General features: G+C 27.7%; 1 protein-coding gene across 2 annotated transcripts in view; it reads right to left on the bottom strand.

Moving 5' to 3' along the window:
• LOC100205381 (dihydroxyacetone phosphate acyltransferase) overlaps positions 1-24,716 on the bottom strand; it is a 148,649-nt gene that overhangs the window by 70,754 nt on the left and 53,179 nt on the right. For both annotated transcript variants that reach the window (XM_065805233.1, XM_065805232.1), the window contains exons 5-7: positions 23,065-23,216; positions 22,863-22,993; positions 6,451-6,611 (exon numbers count right to left, since the gene is read on the bottom strand). In XM_065805233.1, the coding sequence (XP_065661305.1) occupies positions 6,451-6,611; positions 22,863-22,993; positions 23,065-23,216 (444 nt within the window). The remainder of the gene's footprint in view (positions 1-6,450; positions 6,612-22,862; positions 22,994-23,064; positions 23,217-24,716) is intronic.

Raw genomic sequence — 24,716 nt, 5'->3', positions numbered from 1 at the left:
ATTCATTTTAATATCTTTAAAAAAAATAAAAAACCTATGCAGGAAAGATGGGGGCTAGTTGCAACAGAAGTAACTTTTTACATTATATGACTATAATTAAACCATACCAGCAATAAAAAACTTACGGTAACAAATTAGGAACTTCAAAAGTTATTGATAGGGATGGTCCTTTTACATTATACTTTTTATAAAAAAAGTAAATGAAATAATTAATTTTAAATGTTTAATTTATTACTCTTTCGGAAATATAAATAAATTTACATTTACGAAAGAATAATCAATTTTTTTGAAACGACTTTTACTTTATAATGTAAATTATAAAGTAAAAGTTGTTTTGAAAGTAAAATTTTTACTTTCAAAGGTAAGTTATGTAAAAGATTACATCAAAAAGTAATTTACCTTTAGATGTACTTTCATATGAAAATTAAATAATATATGCTACTAGTTGTAAATTAAATTTACAAATAAAATTTTTTTTAATTTTTTTAAATTGGGATTTTTTATTTTAAAAGTAATAAAAAATTTTTATTTAAAATAAATTATATAAAATAAAATTTAAATTACATAACCTTACATTTTATATAATTTGTAAAGTAAATTAAAAGTAATTTTTATTTAATAAATAAATAAATTTACTTATATTCTACAATAACCTTGAAAGGATCTTGTACAACAGTAATGCAAAAAAGTAAAACTTTAAGTAATTAACATTTACTTTGCGGCGACATTTGGTCTGCACAGTTTTAGGTATTTCTTCCCTGTAAACTTAAAAAATATCAATAACAGGTTTCTGCTCATGATTAAAACCCTCTTTAGTTTTGTTCCATGATAGTTTTGGCTATAAAAACCATTCCTTAAATCAAACCATCTCAAAAATATTCAATTCTGGCCAACCATTGTAAAGGTCTTGAATTTAGACAAAACCGAAACATGGCATTAAGCAGAAGACGCATAATGTTTACACAAAAAGTTATACAGTCAAAAAATTTGAAAGGCTTAATTGGCATATTTGTTTGTTCTTTTTTACAAGTTTTTTGTGTAAATTTTTTTATTATCTAAAAACAAAGGAGGGAAAGCTATAACCCCAAGCCCCACAGATTTGGGAGCTGCTTACTTTTTAAGAGGATGCTTTGCATTGGTATGGTATTTTTGTCACTTTGATATGAAAAATGCTCACCTGCTCAAGAATTTCCCCAGACTTTAAGGGCCCTAAGTAGGATAAGGGTAAGATGAATTAGAACAAGTCAACCTTTGTTCTAATTCATCTTACCCTTCCCCCTCCACCTACCTCCACAACACTAAACATAAATGTTTAATGACATGTTGACAATATTATTTACAGGTTGTTTTGGGCTTTGCAATTTTTTGTTTTCTGCTTGTAGCCATTTGTATATTTTATAATAGGAAATTGCAATTATTTGTAACAGCTAACTCGGAAAAAAAATTTATGAAAATAAAAAATCTGCCACTGCATTAAAGATTGTCTTTGATCAATAAAAAAAAACAATAATCAATGACCAAATTAACTTAGAAAAAAAATATTTGAAAACATCATTTGAAAAATACCAATGACCTTAAAGCCTAAAATCACTTAAAAAAACTTAAACAAATTTTCTTCATTATTCTTTGACAAATTTAAACAATGAAGTCTGCATCATTCAATTACTTATTCACGAAAAAAGAGTTAATTAACTTTTGCTTCAAGATTTTGGACAAGGAACTTTTTGTTAATTAAAGTTTTTTTACTTTAATTAAAAAAAAAAATTAATCTTGATGTTATTTACATCAATTATTTAAAGGTGTGAAATATTAATTTTTAATTTGTTTTAAAAGACTGCTGGTTTATTATTCTTGCTTTGGAAATGGCTCTGCATTTTGTGATTTTGTTCTAAGTATTGTATTTTTGCTTCCTGTATTCGGCGTGGTTGTTGTTAAAAATCAATCTAACCAAAATTAATGTTATTTCTGGAAATGACTAACTGGAATAATTATTGTCTGAATAGTTATTAATATAATAAAACATAATAAAAGATCTGACAAACACTTCTTTTAGCAGATAGATTATATCATATAGTTATGACTTATAATTTTGTTAAAAACTGTTTAGCAGTCAATATACTTGCGGATATAAAATATGTTATATTGTGTCATATTACCATAACAAAATACTTGATTGAAAAGACAAATATAAAGAAAAAAACTGTAGAATATAAATATAAAGAAAAAAAACTGCCCTCTAACAGAACAGTGACTTAGTCAATGTTTGCATGCATAGGTAGCAACCAGTAGCGTAGTAAGAAATTATGCTTCAAAGATAAAATTTACTTTTATTTGTAATTGTAAATAACAATTTTTTCAAATTTTAAGTAAGCTGTCTATGCTAAGTTACTTAAAAAAATATAAAAATTTTTTTTTTGTTATTCACCTCCTCAAGGCTGAGAAGGCCACTACAGATGAGGAGGCTACTTAAAAGTGGTTATAACCCTCTCTCAACTCTATAACTCCAAAATACAAACCTTGACGAACAAGGCCGCTGCGCGGAGAAACAAGTTGAGCGCGGTACTACCAGGGACGTGGTGGGGATTGAACTCGGAACCTCTCGCCTATAAAGCGAGCGCTTTACCACTACTGCAAATATTATATTTACGTAATATTACTTCATAAATAACTTTTTTAACATATTAAAAATAAATTATATTTCAATGTAAATTTCTTACATAATTATAACAAAAATTACTATTCAAAGTAAATTACTTTACACAACTTACCATTAAAAGTAAGTTTGCAAGTAAAAGTAGTCTTTTTATGCAAATTACTTTTGTAAAAATAAATTACTTTTTCAAGAAACAGTTACTCATCTAAAATACTAAACTTAATTTATGTGGAAAAAAAAAAAACTTTTAAAGGTAAGTAAATTATATATTTTAATATGAATTATGTAAAGTAATTTACGCTTAAAAGTAATTTGCGTTTTTACATCAAAATAAGTAAAAGAATTATCCCTAGTTGTTGGTATTTCTTTTTTTTTTTTTTTATATAAAATTCTAATTTTCATTTTCAAAGTGTTTTAGGTTTTACTGTAAACTTAGAGAATTATGACCATAGTAAAATCATGGTATGTTAAAAAAATATTTTTCAAACACAAAAAGCTCAAAAAGTTTGAGCTCTTTGTGATTTATTTTATATAAATTATTATATACGTTGATTAGAGTGATCATGATGTTTACGGAGTAGTAAGCGGCCAGGGTTGAAATTTGACTAGGTTTTGTCGTGGTTCAATAAATCATATACGGTGTAGTAAGCGGCCGGGGTTGAAATTTGACTAGGTTTTGTTGGGGTTCGATAAATTATAGCCAGTGCCAGGTTTGTGACAGGACCTGCATAAACATTTATACATCCCAAAGTTTTTTTTTTTATTCAAAATTCATGTTTTATTTTGTATATATATGCATGTATAAACATCATTATGATCAACATGATCAACATAATCATAATTACCATCATGATCTTCATGATCTTTATCATCATCATCATAATTAGACTTTAGCCTTCCTCCTTTATGCTGTTTCTCTAATATATACAATCAAGAGCATTTTCTTTTCTTAACGAAAGCTCACTTATACCATATGTAAGGCACTTTCTTCAAGTTTTTTTACTTCTACCGCAACCATTTTTTTCTGAAGCTGCTACCTCTCTACGTACTGATACCTAAATCAATTACCTAAATCAAATTTAATCTTCTATAGCAAACATTATTGAGCACAGCGTTTTTTTTAATCTGTCTATTAAAAATTTATTATTCTTTAAATTAGATTATGCCCCCTTTTCTTATCTTATTAGTCACAACACACATGCATTTGATCATCTTCTCTTTCGGCAAATACTACATCATATAAATACTAAAGTTTCTTAAAAGGATATTGTATGCCAGCATCTAAATAAATAACAAACATATATACCTACAATACGTATGCATAAATGCGCATCTTGGAGACTTTTATTCCTTCTGGAATAAAAGCTTGAAAGCTTTATTCTTTTTCTTCAATTTTAAGTCAAGCCTCATTCTAATCCACATTTTTCACCATCTTGAGCAGTTGCTATTACACAGTATTCATTTTTTTTTTTTTCACCTTTCTTACAAGAACATCTCTCTTAAGAACAAATGGCCTTTTATTATTGCAAGAAGCCAATGTAAAAGGGTCTTGTCCAATATTAAATTCTGTTATATTCAATCTACTAAATCTTGTATCTTATTTCAGATGTTAGGTTCTAGAGACTTTTGGAAAGTCTTCAACAGTGTCATTAACTAAAGTAATTCTAACATTTAGTCTCTTATTCATGGGTCTGGTCTTTTTACATTTCCCTAGAATAGGGTAGAGATATTTGGAAAGAACTTTTCCACTAACCTGACTATTGAATCTAAAGGCCATATTCTTCCTGTTATACCAGTTAAACAGGTTAACCCATTGTTAAACATCTAAATGACTTCCAATGTTAATCTAAAAAGTAAATTTTCAATTTAACACTTCTATAGTTAGTGCTTCAAACAAGATTTCCATCATAGTCTTAAAGAAGTGTTCTCCAGAACTCTTTTCAATTTTTTCTAAACTATTAAAATGTGCTAAATAAGTGGTTCCAATTTTTAAAAACTCTAGAAAACAATTTGATCTCTCCAACTATCCTACGATTAGTCTTCACTCTGCAATTAATTTCTTTACATAAAAATTTTGAGATTTTGAACTGCAGTATTAAAGTTATTCTTGAAGGCTTACACTCTACTTCATTTCAAGTAACTTTAAGGGTACCACAAGGTTTTATCTTTGCTTCTGTATTGTTTCTTACTTATAATAACAATCTTTATGAAATTTTTACATCTAAAGTGGCTCTATTTGTTGACAACTCATCTTAATACTCTTGTCTTGACAAAAAGTCTTTGCTTTTTGATTGCTTAGACGAATACTAAAAGTAAATTGTAAATGTAATTAGACCTGCTTTATACGCCAAGCTTGAGCAACTCTCCCATAGTGGCAAGGTTGCATTTCTATCTTTTTCTACAAATACTATCAAGGTCAATGCTCAAATGAGCTTTCATCTTTATTACAATAAACCAAAACTCATTCTCGCTCGACTTAATAAAGGATTATAAAGGGATAGATACAGTAATAGAATGCAACGAACAAGTTGCATCCTATTACTGAATCTATCCCTATATTAATCTTATTATTATTAAACTTTTATTAATCAAGTTTTTTCCCTTGCACATCAAAAAAAGGTTATAACTCTTACCCATCTTCATGTTTTCTTTTTTAATACAATCTTTAACTTTTCAAGTCTTCAGTTAACTGTTTCCTAGGTTTTTAACCCTACCCTCTATTTCAAAGTAACTCATAACTTAATAGTGGTTGCTTGCGATCTTGTTGGAAGTAAATTAGAGTTTAAAAATATATAAATATATGCCAGTATTTAATAAATAGTAAGCATAAAATTATATACAAAGTATTCTAAATTTTTTTCTAGCCCCGGTTATCAACCCTTGCTAAATCTTATAATTTTGCCGGGATTGGGGCCAGGTTTCCAAAAAGTTGCATTGTTTGGGGTAAGTTCAATTATGAAATAACTGCAGGTTCTATTGATTTTACTCACTTTTCTAGCTATTTTTAAAACAATGGACAACAAGTACTTTCAGATTTTTTTAATGAAAGTTTATTGCTAGAAAATTATTTTTTTGTTTGAACATTTGTTTTTGTTTTTTACATTTTTATTTGTTTTATTTTGTTTTTTAAATAAAATGTTGCGTTATTATATCCTAAAAATAAAACTTATCCTAAAAATTTATTTTGCATTTTTTCTAAACTAATTTATTGATTATTGACAAAGACAATACTTTTTTTTCAAAAGCACTTACGAATCAAAATCACAAATTAGTTTAAATTTTATTCCTTTCTTTTATTATAATTATAAAATTTTTGTTGTCAAATAGAAATTACAGATTAACTAGTGATTTTTTAGTGAATTCTGCAAGGCTTTTACTTTCAAAGTATTGTGTTGTAACTTACCCTGTTGCTCACTGTTGCAAAATACCCTGGAGCGGGGTTGCAACATTTTTTTTCATTTTTGCTTCACTAGTGCAGAATAACTTATAAAGTTTTTTATCATATTTATCAATGTTGGATTAATATACCAATATTACATCTATTTTATAACCCTGAAAAAAATCTATAGGAATAATTGGAGATAAATGGAGTTTTTAAAACATTGTTTCAATAAAGCAATATAATCTTCTTGACCAATGTTTTAAAACACTGGTCAAGAAGATTAAACTATGTCATGTCTTCTAGATAACAAAAAGACCACAAAATATTTATTTAATACTAATAAAATCTATTCTATTTATCTATTCTACGTACCAAAGACAGTTCAACTTATTAAATTATTACATAATTTTCTTACCTAATTCCACATTTTGATACTGTAACAAATAAGCAGCAACTACTGCTCGAATGTAAATTGTCATATTGCTCTGTTGTTCAAGAACTATTTGTATTGCAAAGTCTTTTGCAATCTTCATTTCACTTTCTTCTCTTCCAAAGATTTTTAAATGCCTCTCACACCTTAGTACAAAAGTGCATAAAATGATACAATTTTTGACCTTAAGGTAAAAAGGGGTAAAGAACTAAACTTTAAAAGTCTATTCTATTATTTTTAGTATTTTATGAAGAAATTTAAAACTTTTCAACAAATTAATATAGTTTCAAATTGGAAATAATTTTTCAGATAGTCATATAGAGGCCTTTTCTTTTTTGGGATAATTTATGGAGGACAATTGTGTTTCAGCCTAAAGAGCACACAAATTTTAATAATAATCAAACCTCCATATTAGTAAACTCTGGCTTTAAGGATAAAAAAGGTAGAAAAAAGACTTATTTATTATTGCTTATTATTTATTATTTTTGAAACATGTTCATTTGATGGTGGTTTAGATCTTATATCTCTATGATAAAGCAGAGACGTCTGTCCGTCTGACCTACCCTTAGGCTAGGACGCTTATGACAACAGGCAGCAAATTTTAAATGTAAACACGTTAGAACTTTGTAGAACTTTTCCAAAGTTTCTAGAACTTCTTGAACTTTCTAGAACTTTTCCAGAGTTTCTAGAACTTCTCGAAGTTTCTAGAACTTTTCAAACTTTCAAACTTTTAGCCCTTGAAACATTCTAGAAAAACCAAAAGATATATAATCGCCTTCAGATGTTAATTAATTTAGTATTCTCTGCAGAGATTTCTTTATTTTTGCTAAGCTAATACATAACAGCTATGAATTATATTTTTTAATAAAAGTTAGCGTTCACTTTTTTCATTCAATAAAATAAAGCAAAAGAAAAAATGTGTCTAAATAATAGAATCTTTTACGATCTAATACTTTTTTTGATTGTTAATAGAAAAAGTATTAGATCGTAATCGAAAATATTTTGATCGTTTTGTAATCATTTCACTAGTTTAATGCTTAGAATTTTTTAGGATTTTTACTAACAAAAAATTATTTTTACTAAGCAAAAAATTATTATTAGAAAAACCAAAAGATATATATAATCGCCTTCAGATGTTAATTAATTTAGTATTCTCTGCAGAGATTTCTTTATTTTTGCTAAGCTAATACATAACAGCTATGAATTATATTTATTCGTCAACTTTGGAAAGTGAAAACGATTTGCCATTGAACCCAATTAAAAAAAAGATTCAACAATAAAAAGAAACATCCGAACAGTGTTGACAATGACTCACACTAGACAGTGAATGACATCGACAATGGCGACAATCATTCTCGTGGTATGATTGTCGCCATTGTCAATCTTCAAAAAAATATTGATCAAATACCAATGTCAATCATACTTGTGGGTTCGTTTGTTTTGTTCTGGCGATAATGCCAGAACAAAGCAAACAAACCCACGAGTATGATCGACAATGCTATTTGATACAGCGCCTAACAGAATCAGCTGAACAGTGACAGAGGCAATTGCAAAATGATCGAGAACAACTTCAACATTATCAGCAACGTCAGAATAGAAATCTTACAAGCTAACTAGCCCTAACAGGGCTTGATAGCTTCATTTTGCAGCTGAGTATAAGAAAGACAACGAATACAGTGACTGCTGCAATTTTGGTCACATTACTTTATCAATTCAAAATTATCCACTAGAATTACAACAGCTGCTAGATGGATCAAAGATTCGACATTACAACAGCGCAATAGCTATGGCTTCAATAGGAGCAAATATTGACACACAGCGAGGAGGTGGGCCATATTGCTTTCGAACCCATGGACAGATTTACCATCAAATTGGCTCTTTACAGCCGAGTGGTACAGACACTTGTCAATATGCACAGTTCTATATTCTCGATTCGACGGTGGCAGAAGATGAACAAATGGGACATGCTGCAAATACCAGCTGTGATAACCAGTTGATGTTCTATTTCTATATAAGTCACTTGCTTGAACAAGTAAACCCATAAGCCAAAACTTTTCATATGACAAAAGATAAAGCCAAAATTGAAGAAAAATAAGCGCATGAGTAGAGATATGCAGCGCCGCAGGTTCAGTTAGTTTTTGACATCGGTCCAGACTGGGATCAACAATGATATAATACGCTGATCACGGACAAAGTAACAGCGGTATTTGTGCTGGAAAACAATGATTTACCACCTACCCGTAGCTTTGCAATTTATTAAAAAAGTGGTCAAAAACAATTTATTGACAATATCAAGTTCTGCTGTGGTCCACTCACCTATCCGCTTCTCTTTCCAAAAAGTAAAAGTGGGTGGCATCTAATTTTGACCAAAGCGCAATCGCATCAAGATGAGCTTTGGTCAAAATTAGATGAGCTCGCATTACACAAATGGAATATTATAGTTCAACTGACGATTAGACTAAATGAGTACAACCCACTTCTACGCATTGGCAAACTCTTTTAGCAGTACATTGTGGACGCATACGTTAGATTAGAACAAAATCGCCTAATTTACAATCAACTACATATAACCGAACTGCGAGCTGAACATTTTTGCGTGCTAGCAGATCATTTAGCAACGGATGATACTACCGACATCCAAGTTGGAAGGAGGATTATATTACCCTCAACATTTCCAGGGAATCCAAGAGCAATGTTTTAATCCTATCAAGACGTAATGGCCATCATAGCAAAATATGGAAAACCAGATTTATTTTTTCGATTAAGTGCAATCTAAAATGGATAGAAATTACAGAAAATCTTTTGCCACATCAAGCACCATCGGACAGGCCAGATGTAGTAGTGAGAGTATTCCATATCAAATTAAAATAAATATTGGATAAAATTTTAAAAGACGAAATTCTTGGCCTTGTCATCGCATACATGGGCGTTATTGAATTTCAAAAACGTGGCATACCTCACTGTCATTTATTATTCATTATGGATGCCAACAACAAAATAAAAACTTCATAAGACGCCAATCATATTATCAGTGCTGAAATCCCAGATCCAGAGTCAGAAAACCGTCTGCACAAAATTGTAGCAACTATGATGATGCACAGAGTTTAATGTACAACAAATGCTAATGCATAATGCATGATCGATGGTGTATGCTCAAATTGATTCCCCAAGACATTCAAGGATATGACTTTTCTGGATACTGATGGTTATCCAGAATACTACAGAAAGGATACAGGTTGCTATATTGACACAAAATATGGGCGAGCCGTTAATCGAAGGAGGTGCCCTACAAATACTTACTAGCAAAGTACAACTGTCACATCAACGTCAAAATTTGTGCTACCATCACATCGATTAAGTACCTATACAAGTATATCTACAAGGAACCTGACAATACAGCAATAAAAATTCAACAAAAGCAACAGCGCCAGGAACAACCTGAATATGACAAAATTTTGGCCCATTTGGATGCACGCTATGTTAGTCCGCCAAAAGTTGCGCGGCCAATATTCGGCTACAATATAGAAATGCGATCACATACTATATAGTGCTTAGCCGTACATCTAACAGAATTTCAAACTGTTTACTTCCAACTAGGTAACGAAGTCAGGTCATTTTGCATTCAATTTCCCAGTGCCTCTAACAGCAGCTAATTGCATATTGCATATTAAAAACTTAAATTAACACAAAACATGTGAGCGCACTTGAAGGCGCCTGGATGGGTTGAATTCCTACTGCAAAGTGGCAATGGCGAAATAGAACAAAACGATGATGAAAAAATAGAATTACCACATCAGTGTCTTAGCCACAATCTTATTAATGACATCTTTGATGAAAGAATATTACCCGAAGAGATAGATACATTATCAGAAAAAGCCATTCTAACTCCAAAAAACATTGATTCTAAAGAGATAAACAACAAGATTTTACGGTTAATACTTGGAGTGGAAAAAAATTACAAAAGTATCAATGAAGCTGAATGTGACGAAAATGTTGACAGAACGCATAGTAAACAATATATATAGTTTATCTTTTTCAAAACTATTTTGTACCATTTTTTTAATATTGACCTTTTTATATCAACCTCAAGATCTTTCAAAAAAACTAGATCAGGACCTACAGCTAAACAGTTCAATTCCAAATATTTGATAACAAGTGCATTGTTCTGACATAAGTATTGATTCATGATACAATATCTTTATTGTAAAATATTTTTTAATCTTTAAGCGATTCCAAAAGGTATGAAAACACATACTAAACTCCAAACTCTTTATTTTAACAATTTAAAAATACTTTTAAGCAAAAAAGTTATTTAAAAAAATCATTTAATCATACCATAGCATGGTTTTAGATTTGTAAGGGTTGTATAAACATGTTTTGATGCTTATTTACAGTTCTGTTGTGTTGCATTAAAAATTGTATTGTGTATCCATAACTGAAAAGTTTGATAATGTTATAGTGCATTTTTTTAACATAATATACACAGTTGTTAATAATGATTTATACATTTTTATTTACATCATTGATTGTGTCATTTTATTTGTTGTTTTTAAGCATTTGAGTTTTTGTTAAAACTGTCACGGTTAAGGCCGTCACGAAAAAAAAGAAGATAAAAATGCTTGTAAAACTTTAAGTAAAACTATGAAACTCAGCATATAATAACATCAATATGTTCTAAATACACACACCAAATGATTTTTTTTTAACCATGCTGTTCGCTGAATAAAGTCTGACAGTTGTTTTGTTTGGTGTTAAAAAGTAAGCGTTACGACCATCAAGACTTTAATGCTGTAACTTTTACATACTAAATTATTTAATAGTAATTCACATTTCTGGTAAGTTTCAGGCCATTACCATTTTCTGTTTATTATTAATAGCTTAAAGCTATTAATAATAAACCTAAAATTAAAGTGTCGAATGTTACAACCGCCACTTTTGTGGAATTGCCCATATATATATATATATATATATATATATATATATATATATATATATATATATATATATATATATATATATATATATATATATATATATATATATATATATATATAAATACATATACATGTACATATACTTATAAATATATATATATATTTACATATAAATATATATATATGTACGTTTTAGGGGTTGCTACAGACTCTAAAATTTTAAAAATATGAATTATTTTATAATTAAATTATTATTTTAGATTTTAGTGGACAGAAAATGATGTTTTTTAACTTAAAAAAAGAAAAGAGAATTTAACAAGATTTTTGGATTATAATTTTTTACCAATATTTTTTTATTAAAATGATTCATATTTATGAAATTTTTATGTAATTTCGCTTCATTTGAGACCCATGAAACACTTTTGAAAAACCTATATATATATATATATATATATATATATATATATATATATATATATATATATATATATATATATATATATATATATATATATATATATATATATATATATATATATATATATATATATATATAAGAAGTATAATGTTTTTTCAATGACTATTGTTTTGAATGCGAGAATATCATGCTTTTTACAATCTTTGACGTGATTCTATGTTTCACTAAAATCTTATAAAATTCTTTTTTATTTGTTAGTTTTGAAGAGGGTATTTTATATTTTGAAAATTGCCCATAAATTTTCCATGGGTTTAAGGTCCAGGATTTGTGGTGGCCATTTAGGAATGTCCCGTGATTAAAGCTTCAATATTCATTAGCCTTCCCACACCATTTGAAGCAAAGCATTTTTAAACCATAAGTGAGCCACCTCCATGCTTGACAGTTTTTTTAAGATTTCTATCAAAGAGTGCAAAGTCTGTGCCAAACTCTTTGTTTTTTTAAAGCTAAGTATTTGAAATTTACTGTCATTAGACCATAACGCTGAGTTCCAAAAGATCTCACCCTTATTTATACATGATTCTACTATTTCAGCTGTTAATAAGCAGCTTTGCAAATGTTAAACTTTTTTTTATGTTTATACCACTAATTAGGAGATTACTTTTCTGAAGACAGTTTATTAAACCACTTGAATTGAGTCTTTTTTGTACAGTTCATCTGGAAACAATTAATATTTTCAACAACCAGTCTTATCTAAGGTTATTGTTAAATTTTTCTTTGCTATCCATGCAATTAGCATATCCATTCTCATTGAAGTTCTAGGAGGGCAACCATGTCTTTTCTAATTTTTAATGGAACTAATTGTTTCATATTTTATACCGATCTTTTCATAATAATATTTCATATTATTATAATAAGATAATTCATAATAAATTATGTTGGTGTATTCTAAAAATAGAGTGCTCAATGTTCTTAAATAACAGAGCATTGATAAATTAGTGAAAACACTTATCTAGATTTTTCTTCAACAAATTGTTTCTCCATCAGTGGGTTCATCACGAAGCTACCTGATGAACCTACTGATGGAGAAACAATTTGTTGAAGAAAAATCTAGATAAGTGTTTTTACTAATTTTTATATATATGAAATTGGAGGTTATTTTTAGCAACAACTTGGGGTTGTTCAAATTTCTTTTCCACCTTCCAAACACTTGTTCATTAAAACTATTTATATATTAAATATCATACTGACATTGAGCTGCTGTAGTTGGACTTAGATATGGTGTAAGCAACCAACAAAAACATGAATCACCAAGTAGTAAACCTTTAAGAATATTATCAATAACTTTTTTACTAAGTTTTCTTAAAATCCTTACATCATGTATGCTACCATTCCATTTTGCAACAACATCAATGAACTTTCTACTTTTATTACACACCATTTGGATAATAATTGAATGATTTGATGACCTATTAACATAAACATACTTGAGTGGTTTTAATATGCAAATGTGTGTGCCGACTATTAATCCAGTTACTGTTGGAAATTCTGCAACATAAAAATTAACAATGCTCTCATTTAAAACATTTAGATTAGCTAGATATTTGATTTATTCATTAATTTTCTTCCTATAACTCAATTTTTATTTTGCAGAATTCTTTATGAAAAGAATTCTGCGAAATAAAAGTTTACTCTGCTCTCATTTAAAACATTTGGATTAGTTAGGTATTTGATTTATTAATTCTCTTCCTAAGACTAAAAGAAACTCAGCAAATAATTCTTAAAAATAGTAAAGCTTCTGTAGAATCAACAACCACAATTAAGAAAGATCCTTTTGCAAAAAATCAAAGTGCACATAACACTTGAAAGATAAGCAGAACACAAATATTTTTATTTGACTATAGTTGTAAATCTGTTAGCCAAAATAAAAGCTCGACAAAACCTAAACCTTTGGTCATCATAAATATCTTTTGATCTCTAAATAACCTTTTACATCTGAGACCTTGTCAAACTGAAATTTCTTGAAGTCTTACTTCTGCAAAAACCAAATGCATATGAATCAGTTGAATTGCATAAGAAATGCATATGAATTCTAAATGTTCTTACTGCTTTAAGTTTTATTTTAATTATACAACTTATATGGTTAAAAATAACAATAAGTATTGCAACACAGACTCATTACAAATAACCATTTCCTTGCAATGCTTCACAAATAGCATTATAGTAATAAACATTTGTTATCAGTTTTAATTTAAAAAAAGTTTTGTCATTCATTACAAATGAATTTAGACTATGACTAATGCATGAGCCATTTAATACTTTACTTTAATGACAACAAATTTGTCATAAAATATTTAAAAAGATTTATTTTAATCATACAATAGATTATAAATGGTTAAAGAAATTTGTTACAAAGAACTAAGAAGAAATGTGCAACCATAGAAAAAGTCACAGAAAGAAAAAGGTTGGTAATTGCTAAGTTTGAAAAAAATAAATTGTTCTTTTGTCTAAGGATGAAAAAGCAGAAATTAATTAATAAAAAAATTATATATGGAATGAGGTAAATTTTTTTATCATATTTATTAAATAAAAAATTGATTTAGGCAGCATTATTCATTTAGTAATTATTTGTATTTCAGATCACAAATTCTGTGAACAGCTTAGGATATGACAAAAGAACAGTTACCAGTGTGACCAGTGTGATTAGTGTGAAAGATTTATGGGATAATCTTCTCAAAAGTGAAAAAATAATTTCTGTAACAACAAAAAATTACAACTGAGGGATGGCCAGTTGTAATTTTAACAGAAATGAGCCAGCAAATATTATATATATATACAGAAATGACTATTGTATAATCATATAAATAACTATATTACTTAAGAGCAAGCTGAATTAAAAATTTCCTAATTTTTAGTATAAAGTTCTAAATTTCGATATAATTACTACTACTAATTACCTAATTTTAGTATAAGGTTCTAAAATTCGGTAAAAGTAAAGCAATACTTACATTAAATGATATAAATTATATAACTTTGTTTGATTATGGAAATTTGTAAAGCCAAGTTCAATTAGATAAATTCAAGTTCTTAGTTAATCAAACTTTGCTTAATATAAAAACGGAAAAAAAAACTATTCTTTTCACTTTGTCAGATCAATACGGATCATTTGTGTATGAATATATACATACACAATTTACATGTATGTAATATAAAATACATTTTAAATATTAATTGAACCTGATGAATTTCAGGACCCTTTAATTGTTAATTACACGAAAACTACGTTAAAGATTTTTGTAAATTTTTGACACAATGAAGCTAATTAAATTATTTATTTCAATAATTTTTTACATTTTTTATTGGACGCTTAGATAGAAATCTTTGCGAGTACTTGACATTATCTGCTGGACCTTGCTTTGAGTTACTTTTATGAGGTGGCTATCCATTTTTTCTTAAAATCTTTTTTATTTGTAGCTAATTTTTTTTTTTAATAAGATTCCTTTTATAATTGAGCAATAACTTTCAATAACTCGCTGCTCAGGCCAATTTGGGGGATTTGCTTCCTTAGGTACAAATTCAACACCATTTTGTTCATACTTTTCTAGAGAACTCTTGGAGTAGTGAATTGTAGCCAAATCAGGCCAAAATATTGTGGGCATTTTATGCTTTTTAATAAATGGCAAAAGGCGTTTCTTTAAGCATTCTTTTATATATAAATCTGCACTCAAAGTTTTACGAGTAATGCATGGTGTACTTTTTAAACCACAGAAGCAGATTGCTTGCCATATAAGGAACTTGGGAGCAAATTTTTCAGTTTGAATATACTTGAATTTTTTGTCAACATATACTACCTACCTTTCAACTAATAAAAATATTGCTGCCCTAGCAATTATGAAAAGTCCTTTTTGTAATAGGTTTCGTCATCTTCAAATATGCACAAGTTTTCTTGGTTTAAAAGATCATAAAGCCTATTTGAACAACGACTTTAATTTCTCCGTCAATGGATCGCTTTGCAGTTTTCTTTATATGATATGCTTTATATTCTTGAGATCTAAGTACTTTTCCTATCAAAGCATGGCTGCATATAAAATTTCTTGCAAGATCTCTTTGCGACTGACATGGATTTGCCTTTATGGAGCGAATAGTTGATTTTGCTTTATATTTATCTTTAAATCCTTTCTTTTTTCCACTTCCAGCTTCTCTTTTAATAGAATGAGTCTGTTTATATCGCGGCAAAATAAACCCAACTGATTAAAAAGAAACACCAGTCAATTTTGAAATGTCAACTTGTCACAATAAAGGATTTTGAAGAAAAATTTCTAAAACTTTTTTTCTATTAAATATTTGGTTACTTATTTTAATCCAATAGCAATGATAACTTAGCAATAATACTTATTACCATTACAATCAAACACATTAACTTCCGTGTGCAAAATAATTTAAAAAATTTGTCAAGTAGTTTTTGAGTAATTTATGATTAAAAGGTACTGAATTTCATCGTGTCCAACCGATAAGTGTACATTTATGTTACACACATGTTATACAAAATATGTTTTATTTTAAGAAACAAGAGGCTGTATCTCCACTTTTTGTGATTCAGAGTAATTCAATTTTTAAATTTTAGGGCACAAATACTGACAGTTGATCTTTTTGTAGAATATTTATATTTTCAAGTCTAATAGTAAATTAAATCTTATTTTTATTAGAAGTAATAAAAATTTGTTTGAAAGGGTGGTTTCAATCTAAAAACGTTGCAAACTAAACCTAGTTGTGGACATGCAGCCTGATAGTTTGCATTTCTATAAACTTTAATAAACAACGTTTTTTCAGAAAGCAGTTTATATGATTTTTCTTGGGTGATTAATAATACAAGGAGGGGAAGAGGAGGTGGAGGAGTTTTAGTCCAGATTTAATAAACAAGGAGGAGGGGGGGGGGTTTAATAAAAACATGGATGGGAATTTTTTTCATAAAACAAATAAACAATTTAATTCTAAAGTGGCTTGCCTTCTAATGTGCATTTTCAAAAAGCTGTTTTATTATAATTGAATAGGAGTTAATATGCTTACATAAATTTTATACTATGGTGGGAAACAAAGATAAAGCTAAATTTGACAAATCGAAATTTACGGTATTTTTTAAGATTGATGATTCTAAAAGCCTAATTACACTTAAAGTTTTTATTCTTATCAGTAACTGATATATATTTTTCTTGTTTTTTTTTAGTTTTGAGATTTTTTTGTTAATAATAAGTAAGAAATAATAAAGGGAATGGGGGGGGGGGGGGGTGGTTTCACAAGCATGGGAAAAATTTCTAAAAATTAATAAACATTCCCACCCAAGTTTTAAGAACCTAAGAGTACATTCAAGCAATTTTTTAAAATTGGAATTAAAGTTTTAAAATAAATTTTCTAGGCAAAATATAAATAAATTGCTTTTCCAGTGCCAATGAGACCTGGACTCTATTTTTACCTTCTTTCCTAGTTGTTAGCCCTTCATGGTAAATTATTTTTTAAATATTTTAATGCAGTTTTGAAAAGCATAAAACCAAAAAAGATTGCAAAACATAATTTTTTGTTGGTGAGGGTCAGTTATGTTGATGTAAACACTATACAAATAATAAATAATACAAAATTAGTTTTAGAATTAAAAAAATATATATTTACTTAATTATGTTGGTTACAATTTTTAAGCTGGTTGCAATAGTAAATATAAATAAAAAACTAATCCAAACATTCTGTTTTACTTGAAAATGAAACACAACAGCCTGCAAATTAAAATTTATGAAATAATTTTTTTTTATCTGACTAAAAGTTCATAAAAAAAAGTTCAAAAAAAATTGACGCAGAACCAAGTTGTCAATAGAGCTGAAAATTTTTTCTTTTGAGATTTCTTTTTTTTTTTTTTTTAACGGGTTTTTTTTTCCCTTAACAGTTTAAAGTTTGTGCACATTTGGTTGCACAAACTTTGAACCATTTGCAACTTTCTATTGTTTGAATTTTAATGTCTGGTATTATAGTTAAGAATATTTTCCAACTTCCATTCAGAACTAAACTCAGTTCTGTATTCAACACTTCATGGCTTATCTGCTGAGCATTTAGATATCTTTACTTTAGCATATGGAAGATTTTTAGGCAATGAATAATTCTTAGCAACGGTTTGAAAGTCCATCATCTTTCTTCTTTGATTTGAATCAACTTGATAAGATTCTTTCGTGATATGTATTTTAGAATTCTGACAAGTCCAATTAGACTGTGAACTTCAGTTACTACCATATTTCTTTCAATAATACTAAGTAAACTGTCTTTCTCCTGGATAACACAATGTCCCAGCTCACAAAATTTTTGAATGATTGTTTTAATCTGTGGATGATTTTTCATTAAAATTTTTGCATTAAAGGAATTGTCATAAAACTATTTTGATTCTGTAGTACACAAGAGTCGCTTCATAAACTATTGATCTATTCATCTGCAACTATTTGATTGAGTATAACAAGAAGAGCACTAGCTATATCATTTCCTATTCGGCCACTAGTAAGTTCTGACCAGACTGCACTATAACTTTTTTTAATATTCAGCATTGTGCAGTCAAATGAAAAACAGTCAACTTTTGTTAGCAAAAAAAGTTGGAAACGTTTGCTGTTGGTAGGCGCAAAACATTTTCTGTATCGAAGCAAATAACACACTTGCTTTTATCACGAATAAATTCTTCATTAGTTTCAGCTTTGTTTTTTGTTTGAATTTTATGTTCTGTTATTTCATTTGAGTTAGGTGAAGGATCCATTTTCATACTTTCACATTTGTCACATCTATCTTTTTTTAGTTTATGAACTTCAATGTTAAAATCTGTGTTAAATATTGATCTATACATTTTACAATTGTAGTTTGGGACTAAAAAAGATGCTTTTCTTGATCATTTAAAATCCAGTGTTGTTTGTGCAAAGTTTCTTGATCAGCAACACTAATTTTTATTTTACATTTAAAACGACATTGTGCGTGGTCTTTCTTAGAGTCTTTTATAAATTTCCCCTGTTGTGTTTTACCATTTGAAGCTATGTATCGCTGACCACTCTGTCTGAGTTTTCTTCTTATTTCTTTTTTCCAGGAGTTAGGGTCTTGTTTTTGTTTGCGTGTAAGATTTTTTCCAGTTCTCCTGTGTTTTCTGCTATTTGCCCTGGCATCTCTGTTCAATAACAGAGATAGATTCAGAGTAGTTGAACTGAAGATGTTGTATTTGAATGTAAACAACATCTTGCTTCTTTGAGTTTCTAAATTATTATATATAATAACAATAGTATTAACAATTATAATATATTAAATATAAAGAACTAAGTAGTAATCATTGACTAGTCTAAATTATTTGTGATTTCATAATTTAGAGAACTCTATATTTATATTCATACCTTTGAAAGACTTAATCAGTGGTTTCATGGTACACCATTTTATTGATAAAAATAGAGTTTTAGTGGATGTTTAACAGCGTAAACAAAATCTTGGCTAATTTGATTGGTAAAAGGACATACCGCCAGTTGATAATAACAGTCATCACTTTTTTGGACATACAGCCTTCTGGTTCTTTTAATATAATCCTAAGTTTTTGATTTTTGTGACTAGAATCACTCAAAACATAGATTTCATGATAGAGAACATTTTTTAGTAATAAATAAAAAAAATAGTTAAAACTGGATATATGGCCTCTTGGTTCTCAGCTGGCGAAGTTATACCCTATCATACATGAATCCAGGGAAAACACTTGCAAGGGGTGTTGCAAAATTTTGCATGTGTTTAGAGGACCCTAAGCCCCAGATTTAAAACTAAACCGCTTGCACCCCAGGCTCAAGTGGATTAGTGGGCGCCAAAAAATAAGAGGAGAATAAAAATAAGGTCTTTTCTAATGTAAAGGTATTGTTGCTACAAAAATTATGAAAAACGTCTTCATAGTCATTCTGGCTCCAGACGCTTAGCACCATCGCTACGCCACTGCATGCAACGCCATACCCTATATGTACTATTGACAAATATAATAAATAAAATATATTTATAATTATTATCTAGTTTAAATAATTCATTACATATTTTCACATTTAACCATGTATCATGTAAGAAAATTAAATCTTTAGCATTTTCAGGTAAAAATCATGCAATAGTGCTGCAGTTGAGAATAACTGAAGTTGAGAATAACTGGAGCTGATGTTGCCAGATTATATATCTTTTATGGCATATAAGAGAAAGCGGAAAGTGAGTAGCTTTTTGGCACCATTATTGTAACAGATTAGATATAATAGGTTCTCCATTAGGTTTTACTATATCTGCAACAGTTTTATTCAGTTTCCTTTTTGGTCTATACTGTGATATCTATATATCAATTTTGTAATATCTCTGCATCAGTATCGGCATTATTATCATCTATATCTACATTCATCCTTTTCTAATATATTGTGATAGTTATCCCTTCAAATAATAGTGCAAGGATGTGCTTCTGGTACTTGATTCTTGGGTAAAGTATGACTGCTAAGAGTGAATGAATACTAAAACTTATTGGGCAATTGCCCAATAGGTTTTAGTATTCAAACTCATAAATGCTCCACAACTACAGTACCGTCTACACCTAAATAAAACTCTTGAGCCAGCATAAAAAGATATAGTATATTTGTAATGTGCTTTATTATTTCCTACTCTTCATCGGTTGAGTTGGTTGTTCTCCTTTCACAGACGTCTTGAATTGTATATTATAACTAATCATAATCTGATTAGTTATAAATACAAGTCTGTTTAGTTATACAAGTCTGTTTAGGTATAAATACGAGTTTAGTTATAAATACGTCTGTTTAGTTATAAATACAAGTTTAGTTATAAATACGATAATAAAATACGATAATAAATTACGATAATAAAATACGATAATAAAATACGATAATAAATTACGATAAGAAAATACGATAATAAAATACGATAATAAAATTAGATAATAAATTACGATAATAAAATACGATAAGAAAATACGATAATAAAATACGATTATAAACACGCTAATAAATAGTTATAAATAGTTATAAATTCGCGTTTTGTTATAAATAGTCTGTTTAGTTATAAATATGAGTCTGTTTAGTTATAAATACTGTTTAGTTATAAATACAAGTCTGTTTAGTTATAAATACAAAAAATTAGCCATTATACATAAAATTAGTCCACATAAGAAACAATTTGTAACAATTACTAGTGAAAATCCAAAATAACTTCATAGCAGCCGTAGCGTAGTAATTGGAGTTTTTTCTCTGAATCAAGAGGTCTGAAGTTCAATGTCGACCGACCAGACAAGCAACATTGTTAAAGGAGAAGGTGTGAACTTCCTAATTAGATTGCTCTTACACAAATATTTCTAAATTACCTGAATCTTGATTTCACAATTGTTTGGATATTTAAGTATTGGGAGATTTCTAAGAAAAGAAGTTAACTAATTTTGATTTATTTTTTCACTAGTTTATGATTTATTTATTTACTAGTTTGTTACTTCTTGTTGCAATATTTTGCATTTTTATCTAAATTTAGTTTACAAAATTCAATAGCAAAGTATTTTCTAACAAAGTAAATCCAAAGCAAATTTTTACACTTGAAATTTATTTTTGTTTAAACGCAATTTTTATTTGTTTTATTTCAAAGCTATCCAATCAAAATTTAAATTACATAAAAATTAACATAAAGTTGTTTAAACTTTACATGCAAAGAATACGTTGCAAAGATTTCTAGTTTTTAAGTTTTTTACTATTTTTAAAATGTTAAAAATAGAAGTAGAAGGTCAACCACAAAAAAATAGCAAAAACTGTTTTTTAAACTTTTCTAAAATAATTAAGAATAACTGGTTAAACAAAAAAAATAGAATTTCGAACCTTCCTCCCCTACCAAAAATGATTTTGTGTTAAAGAATTGATTAAGTTTTCTGCCTCTTTTCTTTGCTTTTATTCGTTGTTCAATGTTGTATTTGGGAGTCTTTTCACATATAATTGAATATTCATTTTTTTAAATTGATGATATGTACTAAATTGATTTACATCAAATTCAAAACCCAATTTTTTCTGACTGACCCTTTTTCAGTTGTTAAGTTGTTAAAAAGTTTCTTTAGATTGGCTTTTTTTAGTACAAGATGTGTGATGACCAGAATGCTTTTTATCAGAAATTGAACAACCAGTTTGGAGTCTTTTTATGTTATTATAGATTTTTTTTTTTTGCTATTTCTTCTTTTTTGAAATGATTAATGATTTCACTTTTTTTTATATTACGGTTTTTAACAAAAAAAATTTGATACAATTTTGAAAAAATTCTCCTTCTGCTGCATTAACTTTATTTTTAATAAATTTGTTTTATATAAAAGAATGAATATTTTATAGATTTTTTATACATATACATCAAACCATGTGATTGTTTAATTAGAAAGAAAAATTAAATTAAAATTTGTTGCAAAACTTATGCATAATCTGTTATAATATTTGCAATGCAGGCTAACCAATCATGCTCAGGTACTCCACCTGCTACAACATGCTGTTTACACAATGTTGAAGAATCTAATTTAGATTTTCATTAACTAATATCTTACATTTTTTATATAATTTAATTATTGAAAAATTCCTCATTACAAAAAAATTAATAATGATTCATAAGTTGCTATTGTAAACAAAAAATTGATTCAGATTCATAAGTTGCTATTTTAAAACAAAACACCTTTTTAAAACATTTTGATTAATGGATTTATTTTTGACTTATTTTACTAGTGAGACTGAATATCTATAAAAACCTAAGTATTTTTTTCAAGTTACTGATTTAAAAAATATATTCACTTATATATAAATTTAATATATTTGACTATATATACTTTAATTAAGTATGATTTAAATATTTAAAAAATTTTATGTTCTAAACATAAAAAGGTTAAATAATTTTTCTAAAAATTTACAAATTAAATACCTTGATAAAATAAATTATAAAAGGTTGTATGAAACTATAATAACCTGAAAACTTTACAATTTTAATAAACAAACGCTGCTATTACTACATACCTTGGTATTTTTACATAACTTATGTTATCAATTTTTCCGTTACAGAAGTCTTTCAAAGACATGATTTTTCCAAAGTAAATGCAGACTGAGCCATAATCTGAGTATAAAACTGATCGAGCTTTAAGCATTCCCTGAAAAGTTGATTCAATTCATTTTATTTTTATAAATCTTGGTTAACTCTTACAAAAAAAAAATCTCTAACCAATAACGATTCTTTTGGCTTCGGAATACCAAGTAACTCAAACATATATAAATTTTCTTCTGTAATTTTTTCAAAACTTATGCTTATCGGAATAAATGATACGTCTGGAACAAAACCATGTACAAAACTTTCTAATACCATTGACAATAAACCTATTTTATAATCAGTCATAAAAAGAAATTATATATATATATATATATATATATATATATATATATATATATATATATATATATATATTGAGGAATTTAATTTATATTTAATTAGACGAATATATTTTATGTTTAAAGACTGTCGTGCCATATTTAAGAACAAAAAACGGTTAACAAATGGATAAAATCAAAAAGCATATAAAACATATTTTTTAAAGAAATGATCTTTGAATCACCATTCAATCTAATATAAAAATTATTAACTACCTCGATGTTACATTAAATCTAAAAAACAATACATTCCAACCATATTGTAAACCTGATAATCAATCAAGGTACATCCAAATTAATTCTAACCACCCTCCAAGCATAATAAAAACAATCCCACGCAATATTGAACAAAGATTATCTTATAAAACTGTTTTTAAAAAGGCTATACCATATGAAACAGAAATAGAAAACCATTTTCTAGCCCTATTTGACTTACATTTCCGAGCCAGCCACAAGCTACATAAAATATTTAATCAGAATTCTATTAAGATCAGCTACAGTAACATGCCTAACCTAAAGTCTATCATAAATTTGCATAATTTCAAAATTTTCCACAAAGAAAACCAATTAAAAACCAACTGTAACTGCGTAAAGCATTTTGCCATTTGAATTAATCATTTTGCCACTTATTTTGTGTTTTACTTAGATTGTTAACTGCATCAGAACTTATTCTAGAGTATTTTTATTTTTTGTAATGGTTTATTTACATTTTTTTGTTTGTATTAACAGCTGATTATTGCCTTCGGATGTGAAACTTTAAGTCCCACTAATCAGCTGTTTTTATTCATTTAAATAAAAGATTTATACATATACATATATATATATATATATATATATATATATATATATATATATATATATATATATATATATATATATATATATATATATATATATATATATATATATATATATATATATATATATATATATATATATATATATGTATATATATATATATGTATATATATATATGTGTATATATATATATATATATATATATATATATATATATATATATATATATATATATATATATATATATATATATGTATATATATATATATGTATGTATATATATATATATATATATATATATATATATATATATATATATATATATATATATACATGTATATATTTATATATATATATGATGACACACACCTGACAACACAAATTTTGATTCTTCATGCTAGCGCAGCTGCTAAGCGAAGATATAAGTAAAAATATATTATATTAGCATATACTGCAAATGTCATGTGCACATATTCACATGTGTTATATAACTTTATCAGCTAAAAAAGTTCAATCAAACCCAAAACATGCTCATTTCTCAATTGTCCAAGTTTGATGAACCCATAATTGCATCAGACATTTGACCTTACTTCTATAACCCAGAATCCATTGCAAATTTTCACACAAATCCACCATTTTGTTTTGTTTAGC

The sequence above is a fragment of the Hydra vulgaris genome, chromosome 09, assembly GCF_038396675.1.
Source record: "Hydra vulgaris chromosome 09, alternate assembly HydraT2T_AEP".
Lineage (NCBI taxonomy): Eukaryota > Metazoa > Cnidaria > Hydrozoa > Anthoathecata > Hydridae > Hydra > Hydra vulgaris.
Note: the sequence above shows the minus strand (reverse complement) of the source record. Positions and strands in the feature narration are given on the sequence as shown.